The 22952-nt window shown below is 39.5% G+C and overlaps 1 protein-coding gene and 1 pseudogene across 2 annotated transcripts in view; both read right to left on the reverse strand.

The window, feature by feature from the left end:
* Nucleotides 1-22952, reverse strand: part of LOC125887275 (uncharacterized) — a 753166-nt pseudogene that overhangs the window by 229430 nt on the left and 500784 nt on the right.
* gnao1a (guanine nucleotide binding protein (G protein), alpha activating activity polypeptide O, a) overlaps nt 1-22952 on the reverse strand; it is a 140336-nt gene that overhangs the window by 40918 nt on the left and 76466 nt on the right. For both annotated transcript variants that reach the window (XM_049575087.1, XM_049575086.1), the window contains exon 4: nt 878-1038. In XM_049575087.1, coding sequence (XP_049431044.1) covers nt 878-1038 — 161 coding nt within the window. The remainder of the gene's footprint in view (nt 1-877; nt 1039-22952) is intronic.

The raw sequence follows: 22952 nt of genomic DNA on the forward strand, positions 1-22952 counted from the left end.
CAGAGCAACAAAGACATACAACTTCATCTGTCACTCAACCTTAATTTCTCATTATGTCAGTGTGTAATTTTACAGGATGTAAGGTGTACAATTAAACAAGGGCTACATGCAAGAACATGGCACTTCAGGGAAATGACTCCCCCACCTTCCTCTCTCTCCCTCTGTCTTTCCTTTGCTGTGTTTCTCCTGCTGTCTCTCTCTCTCCACCCACACACAGGCACTCAGTATAAATCAGGCCCTGCACTTGTAATGGTGATTGACTGTATGTCGTAATAGCTTGTGTATGATCGCATTTAGAAGATTATAAATAAATAGTGGTCTGTGTAAGTGTGTGTTTGAGTGCATGTTTTTTTTTTTATTATCTTTTATGGTGGGTGGATTAAGAGGGGTTGGACAAGGTAATGACTAATGTATCGATCCAGACTTAGAAAATCTGGACTCAGCTGGGCAGGTGAAATACACAGTTATACACACACGCTTGCTACTGTGCTGAGTCGGTGATATGGTATTTCATAGGGGGCTAAACAAACACCACTGCATTCACACACACCCCATTTTGTCCTATCGCTTACTGTAAACACACACCTACACATGCCCACAACCAACAAAAGGACTGCAAATGTGCTCAAACTCAGTTTATCTGTTTTCTAAGCTGACAAATAGAATGTGACATTACTGTCTGATATTGGTGGTTGTTTAAAAATATACCTACCTCATACCTTTAATTTGTCATTTTAAACAACTCCCCTTCATACTCGCACACACTAGGGCTGGGTGATATCACCTGAGATCACAGATTCACATTTCCTGCAACTTCCAAAATATCCCCACTCTCCCAGTCTGCCCCCAACACAAACAAATGACCACATGTACGTACTACTGCGCTGAATCGTTGAGCTGGTACTCGCGGGCGCGGCTGAAACACTCCTGGATGCCTGAGTCGGACCACAGGCGCATCATGGCGGACAGCAGCTCGGCAGAGTAAGGCTCTGTGTCCTCCATACGACTGACCACATCGCACACCATCTTAGCATCCGCCTGGAGGAAACAAGAGGGGAGAGTGCAGGAGGTCAGTATTCTCTAAACTCTAAAGGTGCCGTAATGGCATCACCACTCAAAACATAAGTATAATAATTGTAAACAAACATTAGCACCACAGAGAGACTGTCAGCCTGTACAATGCATTTTAAACAGTGTGCCACTGGATACACAGACATTATTTGTTCAAGTACACTACAGTATGGCAAATACTTGTCAGTGTATGTGTGATATGAATATGCAGAACTATGACAGAAAGCAGAAGAGGAAGAACAATGAGCAGGAGTTAACAAGGATAGGGGATGAAAAGGAGTGAAGAGGTGTGAGGTAGCAACAATTACAGAAAGCAATTACAGGAGATGACACAAGAGGAGAACAAGATTAGGGGGAGAGAGAAAAGAATAAGAGCATTTCCAGCTCCCAATGGTCCATTTATTTTCCTGGTGAAAAGCCTTTACAAAAGCATCATTTAAAACCCATGTGTCATTACAAACCCTGAGTCAGTACAGATGCAGAAAGGCATCAGAAAGCTAGTGCTGTTCATGCAGAGGCCTGAGGTCAAATACTGTTTTAATGTCATCAAACTGCAATGTGGGCAAACCTTTGCAAAGATGCTCTAAAAATCATGCCAGCTGGACTTGGACAAAGGTAAAGCTTTTTAGGGGTCTTTTGTTTTAGCTGAAGAAGGCCAGAGCGGAGACTGTTTTCATACAGCAGTGATCTGGATTTGGTTCCTTCAGGGGCAGAGACTGCTGGTCGGCACTGTGCTCTGAGGCCGATAAATCAGCTGCTGTTAGCTGACACAGCTGGGAAGGAATAACTGTCTTAATACACAAAGCTGTTAAGTTCATATGAACCAGTGTTGTCACAGTACTGGAATTCCTTCTTTTGATGCAACACCTTCAAAAATATTGATATTCAATACTGTTTAAACTAGGGCTGTGCTATGTCAGGAAAACGTGACATGTGATAACTTGGTTGAATGTTTGGATGATGATATGTCTTGCGATAAATAAACAAATATTAAAGTTTACAGTTTTAACGTCTTCCTGTTTTAGGGTTCTTGCTGCTAACACAGACTCCAGACAATGAAGAGCCTCTGCATACTGACTAAAAAAAAGAAATGCGGCGACCAAAGGTGGCCATTTGAGTGGGTCCCCTATGAATTTTTGGGGGGGGCAAATTGTTGTGTTAAACTTGTGTTTTATGTTCAGGTATGTTTAAAATGTGTTTGATACTTAAATAAAATCCCAAATCTGAAAACTTTATTTACAAAACTGTATATGTATCATCCTGAGCTGAGTTTAGAGAGCATCAAAATCATCTACCCAATGTCAAGCAAATTAAATGTGATATAGGATTGTGGTATAGATAATCCCGTAGAAACGTGATTTCTATGGACAATTCATTAAAACATAAATAAGTAACTGCATAAATGTAATAGTTCAATATTTTGAACTATTACGTTTATTTTGAAATATGCTTATTCTCGTTACACTTACTGAGACTAAACTGGTCTTGCGCAAAAATATTTTTTCAACCGGGGCATGTTCTGTGGACAGTAAACATCAATGGGTCATGATCGCCATGAATCAATACAGTATCTATCAATGGCATTATTCAGGGAAAAAAAAAAGTGGCACGTCCCCTGAACGGTAAAACACCATCGTCACTGACACGAGTGAATACAGCATCTCCTGTCACAGCTGACGTTGCAATGTAAGACAACAGGAATGTAGTAATATCCTATATATTAGTGAATTCGGTTGTATTTTATGAATCTTAAAACACATGGTTATTGTCTGCCGGCGGTCCCTGGGAACCTCAGTGCTGCCCCGCCATCTTTATCAGGAAGCAGCGGTGCACCGAGCTTCAGAGAGCCAGGGATGAGAGCAGGTGGGCGGGCAGACAGGTGTCAGATCTGTGCAGAGCACCAGAACAAAAGCACTGACACATCACTGACAGTATAATAATAACACCTAAAACACAAGTTTCAATCTCAGCGGTTTCTGTGACATAAGAAATACTTCAAAAATAGTTAAGTCACCTGACGCCACTGTTTCAACACGAACTGGTTGTTCACAACTACCATGCATACATTGACATGCAGCATGTGAATATACTGTTTATCCTAGTTCAAGCTGTATTTTGTGATACATTTGTTGCACATGTTGATATCGCGATGAAGGTAAATTTTTGATATATTGTGCAGAAATAATTGAAACCATTTCAAATATTCATTATCGATCAATAAGTAAATTTTTGACCACACTTATACAATCATAGTCCTGCCATTAAAGTGCTTAAGTTATTACATATCATATAAAGAAACTATTAGCAATATTGTGTTGATTATTATAGACAGGGATGGTATTGATGGAATTCAATACTGTACCCTTTCCTGTAAAGGTTAAAAAAATCATGTCTTGTTATTGCATACATGAGTGTAACAGGATCACTTGTGGAACATTACATTTCTTCTGTTTGATTTAAATAAGACATGTCATGCTGCCATCACCAGCATCCTGTCTGAATCCAGTGGTTGATCCCCGCCCCTCCTCTCTCCTTTGCTCTTTGTTGTTATTGATTTCTCTTCCGAGCACTGACCTCCTACATGATCATTCTCGCTTACAGTAATATTGCCAGGACCCTGACCTTTGTCCTCTTAATATTTGGTGGCTTCAAATGCTGACACAACACAACAGCTGCAAATACATGCATCTACCCTTCTTTACTTTGCAGTTGATCTTAAATAAAAATCTATCAATAAGACATTTGTGGTCAGGGACTTATTTTGCTTTGTGTATGTGAGTACAGTTTTGTTAAGTTATAAAATCCTTCCTCACAGTGTCAAAGTACATTCCTGTATGTCAGTCCAAAAATTACTCAATCAGGGACCATTATATAAGAAATTCATTACTGATTCTGACTCTACGTTAAAAATGTACATCTGTTGTAGACAACAGAATATCTTCAAATTGCCTTCCAATGAAAATTATGCAAAATCATATAATGGATTTGTCTCATTTTAATTTAAATCCAACGTTAGGGAAGACGATAACCATACCATCTTCTATACGTTCTCTGGTTGTGAAAAGAACTGCCTTTAGGGGACTTTTATCACGATGCTTTTATCACAGCTCTTTGTATTTAAAGATATTACCATATCAGATATCAGAAACCCAAAAATAGAAAGCATTCAGTTCTTCTTCCTATAATTTATGCTCTGACTGTTGATCCTAATTTTACAGTTGTTACAAGTAATGCCCTAATGTGGGGAAAAATTAAAAACATAACACAATAAGATAATAAAGCTGGCTGATAAAACTGTGATAGCTTTATTGGCAGTTTAGCAATATAGTTGCATCCCATTAGAAGCTTTAAACCACCTATTCCTTTTGAATTGAAGAAATGTATACTTTAAAACAATACAGTCTAAAATGTATAATCCCCTTCTGCATAACAGACCAATAATGTTACATCAAACTGACAGTGGCTCTAAAGCCCTGAGCCAGCAAGCTTGAAATCTGAGAATCAAATATACAAATAATGGATCAGCAGAGCTCAGCATATTTCACTACAGTTTCAGTCTACAAGTACTTCTATAAATGTGATATTCTCATCACTGTGGGCTCAGAAACATGTGAGTCAGCAAAATGAAATATAAAACAGAGTAAACACAGGTAAAATACATAAACATGCAACACTATACCTGGCTAACTCTCTCACTGGAACAATATGTCATCAGCTCTCATGTCATAAAGACTGAAATACTTTCAACAATGAAACAGTATAGTGTCAGGATGATTGTTGTTATTCCTTTACTGTAATTTTATCCAGGCATTATTGTTACACTGCACAGCACTCAGGCTGAAATTAATAAAACCGGAGTCATGATCTGTTTCAGTTTCCACGTACCCCTGACATTCCCAGCATGCCAAACGATCAGAAAGAGATCATAACAGATTACATGAGATATACTCATCCAGTAGCAACCTCATTAAAACTCACTCATTTACTGAGGGATTTCACCAAGGTGCTAGGCTAACCCCACATCCACTTAGAAAGTTCAGGAAGCTAATGATGACCACAAAGACTTCACCAGCGGACAGGGAGTGATTTCACAATGATGCTTGCTGGTAAAATGTTATTGTACAGGATGTTACAACATAGTTACTCAAAGTTTACAAAGGCTTCATTTATTTCTCCAGATTCAGATGTAGACTTTGTCTGTCTATGTCCACTGAAGAATGGAAAAGGCATCTCCTTCTTTCATCTTGCTTTTGTTTTCTTTCTTTCTTTCCTTCCCTTATTATGCAGATACCTTTTTCTTTTCCCTTCCTTGCCCTCTTTCTTTTCCCATCTTTCCCTGATGGGAACATTTTTACACACACCAGAGTACTGAACAAAGTACAAAATTGGTCTGATATTGGCACTAGATGAAAGGTCAGGGGATTACCAAAGTAATTCATCATCATCTAGTAACCAATCATGAATGAATGAAATTTTGTGCCAATCTATCCAGTAGATATTGACATATTCCATATGATAAGTTAAAACTTTGACCTGACAGTGCACTAGAGAGAGTCAGAGGATCACCAAAGTCATTAAGCTTCATCATCTGTGGACCTCCAATATCTGTTGCAAATTCTGTGGCAACAATTCATTAGCTTTTGCAATATTTTATTCTGAACCACAAATGTCAACCTCATGGTGCTACTTAAGTTTAAGTCAGGGAATGACAAAGCTTTGTAGGAATCAACCTCTTGGTACCATGAATATCTGTATAAAATCTTAAGACAATCCATTACATGGTTGTTAAGATATTTCAGTTTGGACCAGAGTGGTGGACTGACCACAGAAATTGCCATCCCCAGAGACATTCAATGTGCATGGCATAAAAACAAGTGAAATACAGCCACCACACAGTACATGCCTCCTGTCTGTATCTGTTCATCACCATCTATGATAGCCTATAAAAGGCTGCAGTCTCGACTTATTATGCTCATAATCTTTCATTTTTTTAACACCAAAGAAGATAAACCTGCTGATAAGGTGCAGCGAGGTGTTGCAGGACTTGCCGTCAGTCTCCTAACTTTGATTTCCAAATGTGGGTCCATGTAGCACTCCTAATGGAGCATGACAGTCACCAAAACTGCCCAATCTAAGAGTCTGTTTACACTTAGTTTTAAAATGCGTCCGTATTTGTGCATGTTTTCTGAAAGCATACGGATACAGACGAAATGGAACAGTACCACTGGAAATCGTGGGGGCAGTGTAGCATAGTTCAAGCTAGGTACGACCATCTGATGTGAATAAGACATTTAAAAAAAACCTGCAGTACAGAAGATTTCTTTGCCCAAATGCCACAAGTATTTATAGACCTCACAGCTCATTGCCATCTACAAGGCTGCCTCTGTTAAAAGGTCATTATTATGACCTCCTCCAGTGTCTCCTGTTTGTTGCCAGAAACTTTTGACTCTGCCCTCTAGTGCCGTCTTGTGGATGTGTCAATGCCATCATAAAAGACGTGGAAGTGTGAGGGCAGTTATGTTTACAACGGAGTATAAATGAGCCTTAATGTGTCCTGATGCGCCCTTGTCACACAGCTAACAGAAAATTGTGTCATTGACGCAGGATGTGGTGGTTGTTTTGGTGACAGCACTACGTAGCTTGCTCATTTTATGATGAGATAGATGAGGTACTGTGTGACTGTCCATTGTTTTGCCCTTTGAAAGGAGACTTGTTGGATTTTGCTGGTAGCAATGACTGGCAAGAATGTGGACCTAATAACTGAGTGGGGCTCTTTGATCCTGAAGCAGAAGCGATGTAGGTAGTAAAGAAATCTGAACACAAGAGGTCAGCTGAGATGCATGATAAAAACAGGTGTGAACGGTGTCTATTAAGATCACCAAAATGCATTTTAAAAAACCAAAGAGTAAATGGGGTCATTGAGTTAACTGTCAGTCTGTGTAACATCAAGCTTACACCTATTAGTTTGTTTAAAGAAGATGAACTGCATCAGAACTAAAGACAACAGTAGTTCAGTGATGTTCATTATGACTTCAGGTTCTGAAGCTGATATTATCAGCTGATAAAGACGCGTCACAACTACCACCAAGTGACACTTCTGAGGAAGGCGGAAGTTTCCACCGAAACATGTCAAGGTATGTAACACCCTAACATATGTCTGAGATAAAAGTACAACTAAAGTCATTAAAGACAACAGTGTATTGTTTCCCTTTGGTCCAGAGTAAATGAAGTTAACTATATGTGTGAAAGCGACATAAGTCTTCTACTTGCATTCTGTGTGTACACAGTCGTTGTGCACTGTAAATAACAGCAGATCACAATTTGAACTGAGTCATTGGCTTATAAACCTTCAAACAGACCTGTCAGTTCCTTTAATATTCCTTTATCGTAAGGAATTTGCCACCTCTTGTCTATCACTCTCTGCATCCAAGCATACCAAATCTCCACCTACTTGACCTCATCCACTCACTCAGTCTTTCTCTCGTCCATTAGCATCCCTCCATCACCATCATCTCTGTCATAGTCTCCATCTATCTGACCTCTATCTGTATTCATCTCTCTACAGTGTTTTTTTTTATCTGCCTGTCCTCCATCTCTCCTTCTATCTGTGCCTATGACCATGTTTGTTTTGTTCTTCTCCATTTGTCCTCCCCTGGTGTCATGTTTCTGTTTCCTCCCTCCATCTTTCTTTCTCTCCTTTCCTCTATTTGTCTCCCTGTATTTCTGTCCCTCCTGTCTTTCATTCGTCACACCAGCCTTTCCTCTCTCATTCCTGCCTATGTCCTTCGGTCAGTCTCCCCTCTCTCCCCCCCTATTTTTGTTTCCCCGCCATCTCAGTCTCCCTCCCAAACATTTCTCTCCTCTCTTTTAATCACCAATTGCTTTCCCTTTCATAAGTCTACATCCTCCCCCTCTCTGTCCTGCTCTGCTCCTCCCTTTCTCACCTCTGCGACACTGACATGAGCTGCACTGTCCTCTGCTGTGTTAAACCATTTTTAACTCTGCCACCAAGGTGTGTGTGTGTATAAGAACATGTGACAAGTGAGTTTCTACATTATGTCCAATAGATTTGCTTGGACTTATTGGATTTATTTCTGTGTGTCTGTCTGTGTGTTTTTGTACATTCATATCACGAAAAAAAAAAGGTTCCACATGATGACAGTGCAGGACCAGCAGCTCACACACACATTCTCATTCATACATATTATACATTTTTAACTGTTATGTACTGAGAGAAGGTTTATGGAGCATGTATGGTTAATAGCAGCGGTGCTTTGCTTCAGTTTCATACTGTTCATTTAAATTCCTCACTGCCTCGCTGTTAAGTCACACTGTGTTACTCATTCACTCTGACTGTCTGTTATTGTTGTGAGACCAACAAGCTATCTTCTCGATCTCTTGCTGACCAATAACACCATAACACAATAATGTCAGGGCTGTGTGTCTCACAGCTTATACACCCCTTAGATTCATTGTTGCAGATATGAAAGTGTTGAGGCCTCCTGTCTCCTCAGTGACCTTTAAAAGCTCTGAACTCTGTTGGACACGCACTTCATAAGAGTGTGTGCAACAGTTTCTCTGTGAAGAAAGGATTGCTGATGAAGTACTACAGTATGTATGTGTGTAAGTCAGAGTAATTATAATTCTGTGTAATTATTTTGGGGGACTTGTTATTTTCACATCTGCAGATTTAATCTCTATTTCCATGTTGGTAAATTCCACGCATGTACCTTATATGGAGTATTTGTACTTTTGTTATTGTGCTGTTTTAGCTCTAGCTAAAGTATCACTGAAGGGAGGAAATTTTGTATGTGGCAGTAACTAATCATTCTTTTTAATAATACTTTAATATCAAATTAGTGGCAGTTAATAGAGCAGCATAAAAACAGGAGATACACACTTTATATAAAAGGTACAGGAGTCTGACATGGTGTATGGTGTAATATTATTATACTTAAATATAGTTTAGAATTTGTTTTAAGTGTAATTTCTGCATGTAATTTGTTTTTTGTTTTAGTTAGCTTTCAGTAAAAGTTTTCCGAAACAAAAAATAGTTAAGTATTTCAATTTATGATATGTAATACCTACCGTGGCTTCTGTCTTGGTTGTACTTTAAGTTGATGACAGTCTTGATGAATATATGTGTGTATGTTCCTGTCATTCAACTCCAATGACAGATGTGCTATCTTTTAGCCAGCTCTGAACCCCTGCTTGGACAGTGAATAGGCAATCATCGGTGCCTCCATCATCATCACCACCACTGTCGTCATCATCATCATCCCTCCCACATCCTCTGCATCTGTTCCTTTCTCTCCTTCCTTACCTCTGTCCCTCCATTCAATAGCCAATCAGAGCACTTCGGCACTTACTGTATGAGTTTCCACATCTGTTATTGTCCCTGATCTATAGCCAATCATGCCTCTGCACAGTACATCAGTACGCCCACCACCTATTTATCTGCCTAAACTAACTGTACCCAACATATATTCACCAAATTTATAATAATTTATGTATGTGTGTGTCATCTAATGAGGGCTGAAGTGAGCCCAAGACACCTGTAATCAGAGAACAAATGTGTACCGTTTGAAGAGTTACACAGACACATTACAAACATCCCCTACTCTGACCTTTACCATTTACTGAGAGCTGTACACTTGAAGTCCTCCCCCTTCACTGACTATATTCACATCCTGTTAACAATTTGATCATTTACATTTAGACCTGGAATCAGGAGGAAACTTCCAACTGAGGCTCCCAGTGAGTTAACAGCTTCACACAACTTTTATGTTTTCTCATATAGGTATATACATGAATACTGTAAACAGAAATGGTTTTATTAGAAACATATGTACATGTCCTTATAGTAAACTGTTCAAGTAATCACAAATGGTAGTATTATTAAGGCACAGGTTTTATTTCATCCACAGCTTCATTGAGTCCCCTTCAGGGGTCGGAGCCAGGGGGGAGGATTACACGTAAATGTCTGTTCCGCTATCATCATTTCTACAGTATTACAAACTATCATCAACAAATTCCCCTCTTCTTTATAGCTGTCACATGTCTCTAAGTGCTGAAATAATCAAGACTCTACAGCCATGCTAGAGACTCTGTGAGGCAAAACTGAGGCACAGCAGAGATTTGAACTTAGAGCTAATGTCAGTATGCTAATATGCTCACATACCAATGTTTGGCAAGTAATATTTGGCACTTTCACCATCTTAGAAAAACGTTCGGTAATTACCACTAAACACACTCATTCATCATTAGTGTTGCAGGTACTTGCTAACAAAGCAGAGTACTGTACAAACTGTAATTTTTGACCTGATGGTGGTGCTAAAAGAAAAGCAAAGGAATCACCAACGTTACTACTATTCTTCTTGATATGAACAAAATGTCAGGATTTCGTTCAGTTTGGACTAAGGGTGGAACAACTTATCAGCAGCACATCGCTATCGGACAAAATTCGCCTTGTTGACTGCTATTGGCCTGTCAGCAAGTAAGATGTCTTTCACTGCTGGCAGTTCAACGTGTCAGGGGATGCACCCTTTGTTTCCTCTCATAATGCTACATGGTTAACAGCACATCCGTGTTGACATCAGCAGGAGGAGAGCTAGTTAACGTTAGCAGCCAGTGAAACTACCACTGGGGACAAAGGTTGCACGAAGTTACATTACGATGCATTCAAGCTTTGTTTATGAAAAAAAGTATTGGGCAAGAGTAAATTTTAACAATCTCATGATGCGTTTAATGTAATCTTGTAAACTGTATTTTTTAGTGAGAAACTTGAATAAATACAGCTGTGTCAAGAAGAAATTTGTTGATGTTTTCGCATCAAAGGTGGAGTAATAAATGGCTGAATGACTGGCTGGGCAATATATCAAGATTATATAAATTTATGATATAAGACTTAAGACTTAGATTTTGGATATCAAAATACTGTAGGTGGTGTCTTTTCTTGGTTTTAAAGGCTGTATCACAGGGAATTACGTAATTTACCAGACTGTTCCAGCTGTTATTTTATTTGCCTTTATCCCCTTTGCTTTTATAGTGTTGAGCTGAATGGTATGTTTTATAGAGGTAGAATGTATATTTCAGTGGCTTGTATACATATATATTCACTCATGTACTGCTTGATCATTAAAAAATTTAATGAATATTTTTTGCAACAACCTCAAGCAGTGCTTCACCCTTCATCTTCCCCTCCCTTCTCTAATCAAGAAGGAGTAAACAGACAATGCTGGTACAACATTGTAGAGGACAACAATAACAAAAGCAATAGGGGAAAGAAAAATGACAACTGGCTCTTTTTTTCCTTCAGGCGCAAAGCCAGTGTTAGGACAAATGCAATTTTTATGCAATTTTCCTTGGGCGCAAGACCAGTTTTCTGCATCTGCGCCCCCTGGCACCAAATGTCACATGTTTGTGCCCAGTTGGAAGAGAAGAATGCTGAGGCTGTGTTTATGCTGATAATGCAAAGAAAACCTGCACAGACCACCTCTTACCAAATGCAGGGCAATTTCTGTGTAGCAAACGAAAAGAAGCTATGTTAAGTGTAGTCTCTTTTGATTTGCTACCTTTTTCTCATCAACTGCCGATCGACATTTGCATCAATACAACTTTTAATGCAACAAAGATTCTAACCAATAATATAATCAACATGAGTATATTTCAATGCTACTGTTGTTTGATGAGCCAGTTGGTTGCCCACAACAACTTATAGGATGTTTTCTGTGTAGTTGATTAAATACCTGCTTTCATCACACAGCGCCAGGTATGATATGTGTGTTTCATCTACAGTTCAAGATTTCAAGTTTACCAGGATAAACCAACTAGGACGACCTCAGGACGAGTCCTGACCTCCAGCTAATGTTCAGACATTTTTACTACAGTAAAAGCAAGAGTCTAAACTTTAAGTCAAAAAACTCTTCCAGTTACGTACGTAAGAGGATTATTACAGGGACTGTTCTGTTTTGCCACGTTAAACTATTGTATGTGCAGTTGTGGCTAACACACATGCAAACATATGACTATAATCTGTAACACCACAAAATTATCCATCCAACCTGTAATAGATGCTGTTCACTAATAATGTTAGTGCAAACATTTTAACAGAAAGTCAGTCTTTTTTTTAATCTCCTAAAGTTTGCCCAACAAAAATAAAACTCAACATGAACTCATCTGTTACCTGCAATTATAGCTAACTCAACCAATCCGACCCGTTAATATAAAATCTGATCTGACCTGTAATGAAATACAGACTCAGAGCTGCTGCTGGGCAGTGAAGGTTAAAGGTTGGAGCACAGGGAAACTGCCAGGACACACAATGGAGAGAGGTAATAAATAAATGATAAAATAAATGAAAACTCACTTCCATGCTGGAGGCACAAACACCCTCCATATTTTCAGTGGCTTATGTCCACTTGTTTTCCTTCTGCTCAGACCAGCTCCATGGCACAGGCACACACTCACCAAAATCCCGCTTACTTTATGCACAACTGCCACAGCATAAATACCTCCATTTGTTATTTAAGGGTTGTGTATGTGACCTCCAGAGCATTGATGTAGCAGCAAACCACTACTTGCTGTGTAAAGATATAGTGGAGTTATTGTATCCTGAGCAGAGAATCAAGTCATGCTACCTTTAAAATGGCATAGAGCGACTTTAGACATTCGAATGGGACAGGAGGTTTAATGATAACTGACCGTGTGCATTTTGACAACTGATATTTCACAGACAAACAGACTCATTTATGTTGAGCGGACTTTATATAACCTTTTGAACTCTGCAATAGAGGTGGTTCTTTACTGTCTGCGGGATGTCTGATTTAAAAGGGTTAAGGAAATAAATAAGCATTTTCAAATAGGGGTCAAATAAGCAGAGGGGGAGATGATGTACAGTGTATTACTATTTGGTGTGTTGTGTACTTTTTTCTTTTTTTGCATTATGGAGTTTCAGGTGCTTCATGGAGATTCACTTTTGTCCTCTGCCTCAGAGACCTCAGCCTCTCTGTTTCACCTGTTGCTGCTTTTAAAGGGGATGAGACGAGGTCATTACTGAAGCTCAGCTTTACTTCCCCTGCTGATTCTTTATTCTTCCTACATAATGTATCCAGCCTCTCTTCAATGTTGCGACCAGCTGGTTATTGTAATTGAAAAACTTGCTGGTCACGCTTATTTGTGTTTACACTCTATTTCAGTGTATTTTGATTCACAGGTCAGTGTACCTTTTTTATGGAAACACTGTTTGACAATCTGTGTTGTGTCACAGAAACATGAAAGGGGCTACATGTGATTCATTTGCCCTCTGACAGTGTGGTCATTTCTGTGTTTGAAAGAAGAGCAACAATATCCATGAGCCACATTTAAACCCAAGTCAATGGTCTGCTGTTTGGCCTGTTGAGACACCATGACACCCTGAACATACTCTCTTTCAAACATTAAACTGGAGATCTCTCCAGTCTCTCGGTCATCCTCTACTAGGCACTAATCCCACTTGAAGGGGTTTGATTTGATGTAAATGTGTTGCAACACGCAGTAAAGTTCTGTTCCAGCTTCCCCTCTGCTACTGATGCTCTGTCCACTCTGTAAGCAGCAACACAATGCCTGATATGGGATGAGAGAAAGTGTGTGTGTACATCTGGGTGTGTGGTTATGAATGAGGGGCAGTGAGAGAAGAAACTGAGCCTATTTTCTGTGTGCTTGTGTGTGTGTCTGTGTCTGCGCAGACAAAGTGTGTTCCAGTTTAAAGTCCTGGGCATTGGGCCACAGACACACTTAAAACCCACAGCCCAAGCCAAGGATACTGTCTAAACAGACATATTGGGAGGCACAGGGTCAGTGTGTGTGTGTGTGTGTGTGTGTGTGTGTGTGTGTGTGTGTGCGTGTTAATGGACTGCAGAGTGGAAATGCTCCTTTTTCTACTATGCGGCCATGTTTGTGTATGTGCATGTGTTGAAGTTTTAGTCGAGTACAGAGAGATGCACACACACAAACACAGCCACACACACAAAGTCACAGTTGTCAAGGAAACAGGGAAAGTAATTATCTTTTAACCTTTGCCCGATTAAATTATCCACTCTTATCTAGGGTGGCTCAGTGATGCTCTATTAGATTTTTCTTTGTTAGAGTTTGAATTTTACAAGTAGTCCATTAGTCAGATGCTTTTCAGCTGACAGTATGTTGTACACAAGACTAAACCTGATTTATGATAGAGCACTTGACACTTTTGATGAGTGTAGCTCGCATTATAGAGCCACTACTAAGTATCTTCTTTATGCCTCCTTTGCATTTTTACAAAAAATTAATCAGCAGCGATAACATGCCAGTCCAGTGTGTGATTTTCTTTTGGTCTAAAGACACATGAAGGGGATGACGTTTATTACAACACCGTCAACCTCTAGTATGACATATAATATATGTGTCAGCACCACTTTATAAACGGGAACAATGGCATAATGTGGCAATAATATGATTTACCTTCTCTGTTATATGGCAGTTGATCTCATCCTCTGCTTAGAGGCTAAAACACCCCTGAATCTCATGGTTTTCCTAATTTGCTGCTGCTTCTTTGAGTTAGCTGCTAACTGCTTCGAGCTGCTTCTAAATCTCCCATGGTGTGTCCCATGCAAAACATGTCATCAAAACATCACACCTGCTCCTGCCCATGGTCCCGTCCTACCAGCTGTCCTGTTCATGCAGACACTCTTTTGGTGCTATTTGACCTATTAAGTCATAAACCAAAGTATTGGACAAAAACAGAAATGTAAAACTAATGATGGTGATTGATGAAAAGTCACCAGTGTTACGATTCACACTGATGAGGACATAAATGTCGGTACCAAATTTCATAGCAATACATAAAATAGTTATGGAGATATTTTAGTCTGGAACAAAAGTGGTGAACCAACCCACTGACAGACAGAAATAGCATGTTTAAAAACGACTGCTAACGTGGTTTGGATTGTATATGTGGCTAAGAAATCATGTTTTCCAGCAGACTTGTACTGAACTGTGGTCTTTTAATCCCCTGACCTGATGAAGGCTACTGGGTTTCTCATTTACATCATGTTTAAAAAGGAAATCTAATTGCTGCAAGTAGCTCACAGTAATCAGATTACTCGACTGCATGTAAATACACCAAATGAGAGTGCTTCCCATCATGTACAGTAGACCTTTGTGTCTAACATTTACGTATATAAGCAAAGGAGCCATAAAGTAGATGCATCTTATCTTGTATCAACCCTTAAGGGAGCTGATTTTGCAGTCAACCCCAGCTTTTTTATGCATTATCCCATTTGTTGTGCAGTCATTTATCAGCAGTATTAATCATCTGACAGGAAATACTGACTTAAAATTTGAGTAAAGCTTGAGTAATTCAGGGCCATCTGCAGTAACAAATGAGTAATGTGTTTTGGCAAAAGGTATGGCACGCTAATTTGATTATAAATCAACAAAATGAACTTGACTGACTCAGTCACTGGCTGATTGATTTAATTACGCATGAATCACTTAAATACAGTGTGGTTTTCCCAAATAACTGACCACAGGACGCCTTCACGGGCCAATTACTATCACACATTCAACACTGTCATATAGTACACGTTACTGATGAGAAAATATCTCTTCTCTCTCACATCCACATTTTGGTAGATATGTGTACAGACGTGTGTATAGCTTTTGACTTTAAAGACTTTGTTTCACTTCATCTATAAAAAGTGAGATCAAATATCTTGCCCCTCTGTTTTCTCTTAGTCACACACACAATTCAAACAAAGACGAGTCACACACCCATACTAATGAAATGCAATGAGCGAACTATGAAAAACTGTGCTATAGAATGCGCTGTGTGTCTGAACTGTGTGTTCAGACAGAACACAAGGCCTATTTTAGAGCAAATGCATACAAAGTCAGTGGAAAGATGTGATTGGACATGGATATCCAAGGGCTGCGTGTCTGCGCAGGTTCAAAATGTTTACCCTTGAGCTGAGAGGTCATATCGAGCCAAACACAGACACACAAAAACTCTGACGTCTGCTGCTAGCAGCTTGGTACATCATAGAGCTAGACTGATAAATGAACCAGGCCCAAGATGTGATCAAATTATAAGCTATGCTGTAGGATCAATTTAGATTGTCTGCAGATTTTCCACATGGTAAAAAAAAAAAAAAGACATAAAATCATATTCAGATCCACAAAGGATAGTGTGCATAAGAATAATCCACCTGTTGAGCTGCCACACAGTCATGCACAGGGTCAAGAGTCTCTAGCATTGCTTCGCCTACTGCCAAGGAGCAAGGAGAGGGAAAACTCCAGCAACACTTGTAGTATACAGAGCAACTTTATTAGTACTATCTGATTTAGTAAATCACAATCAGGGTTTGGAAAATTAGCACCCGCCACATGCGAGTAAATTGTCGGCAGTGGTGTGTAAAATCCTCAGACCATCCGCTAATTTGGCGGACAGAGAAAGCCACAACAGAAAGACCTGCTGAAAGCAACACAATTGGCTGCAGAGCCTTACTTGTTGTGAATGTCAGTCAAACTTCACTAAGTTCTAACCAATAATAATCAAGACAAAGATGTGCTCACACATACTATATACGCCCACTTGTTACTGTTACTCAGCTGTACATGGGCATAGTGTAGGCGTGCTGGTTGGGCACTTTACATTAAATGATGTCTAAATATTATTCCTTCATTTAGTGCATAGATTTCAAAAGTGGCAGATAATATTTGAGTGACTGACTTGCCACTTGCTGCTACAGGGGCAGGCAGTGGAATAAAAAGTTAATTTCTGACCCTGATTAGAATAACCACTGATTAATAGAATATAAAGCTCAGGTCCATCTGGTGGCCCTGGCCAGATGTTTTGGGCAACATAAAGATTTGATATGACGTGAACGTATGTATAAGACAGAGATATGCACGACTAAAACACAGGCAAAAACAATGTGACAACAGACAATAAAAAGTGGGCATGTGAGAGAGTGTGTGTTTGGGGTTGACGTCACAGTGAGCGTCGGCCATCAGATATCTCGGAGAAAAAACATGGCTGGCATTCACCATCAACAATCTGTTCTCACTCCCATTTCTCTCTCTCTTTTTCTCTCCCACCCCTCCCGTCCTCTCTTCTATTTTTGGATTTGAGTTCTCTTTTCAGTCATTTTCTTCATCCCTCTTGTCAATCAGATCTCTCTTTTTCCCTTTCCCTCTTCTCCCTCTTGTCTCTCGCAGTCTAACCTTTATCAGTCCTCCTCCGGACAAACCTCATGACGTCACTGTAATACAGTGGCCTACAACAGCGGTACAGTAAATACACACTCACACATGTGACTTTACTCATCCATCGTTATATATTAGATCTCTCTTCTCTTTTTCCACCTCATATAGTTTTTCCACCTCTCCCTCCACTTTATTATTTAACTTCATTAACATCTCTTTTCTCTTCTCTCCTCCTCTGTCGTCTGCTGGCACGACCCCACCCTCTCACTCAGTCTCTCTTTCGCTCTCTCTCACTCCTCTGCATCATGTGACTCTCAGCTGCAGTTACCATGGTGACCATCCTCATTTCCCAGGAATGCAATCTTGTCTCTGATTTTCTCTCTCTCTCTTCGTCCATTCTGCTCACACTCCTCCTCCTCCATCAGCATGATCCTTTCTTTCCTTCATCTACCCATCCAGCTTCCTTCCAGCTCTGCTTTCGACTCCACCTCTCCTCTCTTCTTTCCTCCTCCTCCTACCCTTCCTCTTCTATTTTCCTCTCAATATACAAAAAGATTGAAATAAAGATGTTTAAAACCTGTCATTTCTGCCTCATTCCTGCATTTCAATCAATTAAATTCAACTTGTGTTATTGATATAGATGTCAAAGCATCTCACTAGCTCGAGGTACACATACCGCCTCCTTCACTCTCTCTCCCACCCTCCCTGTCTCTCCTCTGGTCTCTCCCTTGGTCTCTCCCACTCCCTCTCTCTCTGTAGCAGTTGCTGAATAATGGAAGTGATGAAATATTAAATTGTTGTTCAGCCCTCCTGTAGACGGCCCCAGTGGAGCCCTAACACACACATACACAGACACACACATATGTATATATATGTCTGCGTGTGGTCCACGCCTTGCTCTGATGGAGCTTCCGCTGCCACCCTCACAGGGCACCCTGCAACCACACCCACCACAGCACACACACACACAAACACACAGAGGAAGGAGGTGGCGGATATGGGGCATGTACAGTGCATGCTGTTATATGAGTGGATCGTTAAAACACACTTAGTCAATAGCAGCCAGAGAGCGCGGTAAAAAAAAAAAAAAAAAAAAAAAAAAAAAAAAAAAAATCCTACTGTCCCCACCTCAACCCCAAGAGAGACGGAAGAAGAGATGGAGAGAGCAGGAGGAGGTGCGAGCACAGCTTTGCATGTAATCATAAGCATGTACATGAGTGTGTTACAAAACATTATTTATGCAAACTGCTTGTTGGGGGGGCAGTATATTTATAAGGGTACTGTCAGTCACCTACTATGGAGAACAATATTGTGGTGATGGGAACAAATCGCAGCAGCAAATGGTGAATGTGCAATGAGCTTCAGGAGCATGTGTTCACACCAGTTGGGCTCTGATCTCCTCTGAAATCTCAGGTTTTTAATTAAAGAGGCCTCGTCTTGGCTGTGTGTGTTTTTCACTCTAGCTCTCATAGCTTTTCTGAGGAGAATCTGAACCATCAGTTTACTTATTAGTCACTTATTCATTAATTCTACAGCCAGCTAAAATGTACGGGTCTATATCAGGCTTCCAGCAACAGCTGTACCAAGATGTGAACAGGATTATTTAAACTAGAGCTGAACATGACAAACAAAAAACCAGACAAGCATTTTTTCTCTCAATACTTCATACTATAAGCTAGCAATATGGCCTTCTATCAGGGTATATGTAAGTTTATATCACAGTCATGGTATATATCACAAAACAGTAGTTTTTCTGTAGATTCAATTAAGAAATTGTTTAAAATAACCAGACCATACTTCATCACATGTGATTATCTACCATGGTAGAAACAATTTAGCTAAATCTCTTCCGGTGGACATAATTCTGCCGCTGCACGGTGTATACCATCATATCGCCCAACCCTACTGTAAGCATTAGTTCCTACATCCACCAAAGTTAAAACAATTTTGGTTATTTCACACAAAATGCTTCGTCGTCTGTGTTTTTGTCTATGTTAGTCTCACTGGTGTGAACTGGGCAGGACTATATTTGAAGGAGATGACATATAGCCATCAGGATTTAATAACATTTGAAACAAAATCTGATAATGGGGCTGTTGGCTCATGTTGACAAAAGCCACACCTGCCTGCTGAAGGTTAAGAATAACACTGGCATTTTAACAAGCAGCCCAATACCCAAGGAGTTTTCCTTTCCAAAACTTAGTCAAGTAACTTGATTACTGAAAATCACTGATGCAATCAAAGCTTTGAGTGTCTATTGTAAAACCATACTAGCCAACCCCAATAGCCCAATGTTAGTGCTTCAGCATCTCAGCAGAAATGATCAAATCAGTCAATGGAGTGAACCCCACACAGGGTAATGTTAACGTTAGCAGTTAACCTAGATCAATATGACTGCTCGAGTGGATGAAGATTCATAATGATGTATGTTAATTATTGCTTATTATGTGATTTTCAACCAGCTCTGTATCACTGCAATGTGGCCAGTAACGTTAAATGCTAATGAACAACACTCTACCTCAAAACAGGCTGCCAGCCTCTGGAGCACCATGCTCAGCAGGAAGAGGGAAGCTGCAGGGCAGCACGAACCAAAACCACACACTGTTCATCTATACAAACTGCCCACACTGTGGTCACACAGAGCTAGAGCTGGTTGAAAATAACACCATTCGGACCATTAATCAACACAGTGGCTGGTTAGGCTTCCAAATTGACTGCTAAGTTTATTTCCTGTATTTATGCTCTTGAGCAAAACTAGCCACAGAAAATAAAATACTGCAGTGATTTTCTATATTTACTAATGCCCTCTAATGAAGCAAAAGTCTTTCTGACTGATGAGCTGATTAATCAATGGATTAAATTGTTAGAAGACTCGATTACTAAAATAATTGATGGCTGCAGCCCTAATGTTACCATGAAAAACATTTTCAGGGGGACTTGAGGCAATTTAAAAAACTAATGAGGCTGACTTTAAAAGTTACGAAATACAGGGAGAAAGAAGGGTAAGACATGCAACCCAGCTGGAATTAAACTGGAGACAGTTGCAATTAATACAGTATGGCATGCAGCTTGACCACTAGGCCACCAGACATGTCAAAACTATCCATGTTTAAAAGTTACCGGTTTTGGTTTAGTACAGTCAAAGATAAGACGTGTAGGCTGAAAATGTTTCATGGCAGTTTAACCAATATGTATGTTGGTGTTGCTGCACAAAAAAAATGACTTTGATATTGCTGCCAGCCAAGATTATGCAGACAGTCAATTTCGATTGTGATAGTTGTACAATGAAACTTTTATTTCACAAAAATATATACACTGAAAGTTAATTTAAAAACATAATCTGATAAACTAATTCCATTATTCTGCTATCATAAGTTAAGCATGTAATCACTTTCAGCATCATTTCTGGTTAAGATTTAGAGGAAATGTGAGTCATCAAACTGGTTTCATTTCATTTCTACTAATACAAAGATGAATAGGGAAAAACAGGAAGTGCAAAGTTAGCAGCTATGAAGAGTTATGTTGTTATGGCACTGATATTCTGGTCTGGTCTGTCACACCTGCACACCTGCACACACACACGCACGCACGCACACACACACACACACCAACTTCCCATTCCTACTCTAAAAGGTGTGTGCCTGTTGCAGCTGTTCTGTAGCTCAAACAAAGGTATGCAATGCTTCATTTAATTTCCGTTTTAATGTGAGTGTTCCCATTTACACATCTAAATCAACAACACACTCAAGATACAAACTACATCCTGGACACTAATCGATCACATCTGTGGCAGCTGTGTCTACACATGCAATCAAACATTAACTGAGAGATTAACTGAACCATTTAACCTGCAATGCTCATGACATAAACCCTCCTGCCACACCCAGTGTAATTACTGGATGATAGTGAGAAATGGGTCATAAGTGAAAAATGAATGAGTCTGTGCACTTCAGATGTTAAGACCAATAAATGGGATGGATACACTCCCTGAAAACACCTACACAAACACCCACACAAGCATCAAGACCCCCATCCGTCTTTGCCAACAACCATTCTTAAAAAAGGCCTACAACAGCCATTTCTCTCTCTCTGGCGCTGACCATCTGTTCCTACCTGTGCTGGCCTGGGACTTTTTATTAATGATCTCCCTGCTGGACCCAGAAAACCGAACTGGAATATCTGTTGGCTTGCTGGCTATTTCCCTTATATGTCATGTCTGTTTCTCTGTTTTGCCACATACTCTCCCATTTCTGTGTAGGCCTGTCACAAATACCGATATTAAAGAGGCAACAGATAGCATATTTATACACTTATACACATACATATATATATATATATATATATATATATATACACATACACACACACACACACACACACACACACACACACACACACACACACATATATATATATATATATATATATATATATATACACATATACATACACATACACACACACACATATGTTGATTTTTTTTTCATGTTTCAACTTCACTGTCTAAATATTCTTAGTATTTAGAAGTAAATTACTCTTTGAAAGGATGTACTTAGAATATCATACTATAGGCTACAATATCATTATATCAGTGTCATAACATGGTCTTCGATGACAATTATATCGTTTATCACAATTATATCTGGAGCAATATATCATCCAATAAAAGTGGTTATAATTACATGCCTATTTCTGTATCTTATTCTGTTTTAATTCACATCCCATCACTGAGCTGTTTCCTTTGTGTGAGACAAAGTGGTTGCTTGTTTTCTTGTGTTCAAATAAAGGAGGCAGCATCACACATGATATGATTAATGAATCATTACTTTTAATCTCTTCTTTGACTGGAAGGGTGCTTAGTGTTGTGTTCTTAACAGCTGTGATTTATTAATCAGAGAGAGAAGATTAATTGTTAATCAACACTTGTACAGTAGGTGATCCACTGTTTACCATCTTTTCAAGTCTTCATTAGATGGGTTGAAAAATTATTACTCTTCCATTTCTTTTTATAGCTTGCATTACTTATTCTGTTTTATCCTTGTTTTCTTTATGACTTTTTCCCCACTGATTCAGCTTTGCTAAAACAGCATGATTCCCCCACAGGGATCAATAAATCTTGATTCTCTCCATATCTGTTTCTTCCTCAGATTTTCTGTCAAGCAAACCCCCTCCCTTCTCTCTTTAACTGTCACCCTTTGTGCTCTGAGCTCTCTCTCCTTTCACTTTCTCTCTTGTTGAGAAAGTTGTTGTTGTCTCTCGGCCAATCTGCCTCTCTGTCACTCACTGCCTCTTTATTCTCACACTTCATCTATACTTAGATCCAACAGTGAGCTGTCACCTCTCCACTTTCCCATCATACCTCGACCTCAGAGTCTGCTGGTGAAGCGCACACACAGCACAGCGACACTCATCAACACTGAATTCAACAGTGAATATTAAATGAACCCAGATGAAACATTAAAAGAAAAAGACTTGATCGAACCTTGGAGAACTGGAAGTTTACAGAGATCAAACAGCACACCTCTGTGCTTCAGACTTTGTACAATAGATTCTCATATTTCTGTCAGCACAAGGGAGACCATGAGAGCTGTTATATAAAGCAAAGATAAACAAGCAAAGAAGAGCTTCAATATTTAGGATAACAAGCAGTTCATATGTCT

This window comes from Epinephelus fuscoguttatus, linkage group LG4, assembly GCF_011397635.1.
Source record: "Epinephelus fuscoguttatus linkage group LG4, E.fuscoguttatus.final_Chr_v1".
Classification (NCBI taxonomy): Eukaryota; Metazoa; Chordata; class Actinopteri; order Perciformes; family Serranidae; genus Epinephelus; species Epinephelus fuscoguttatus.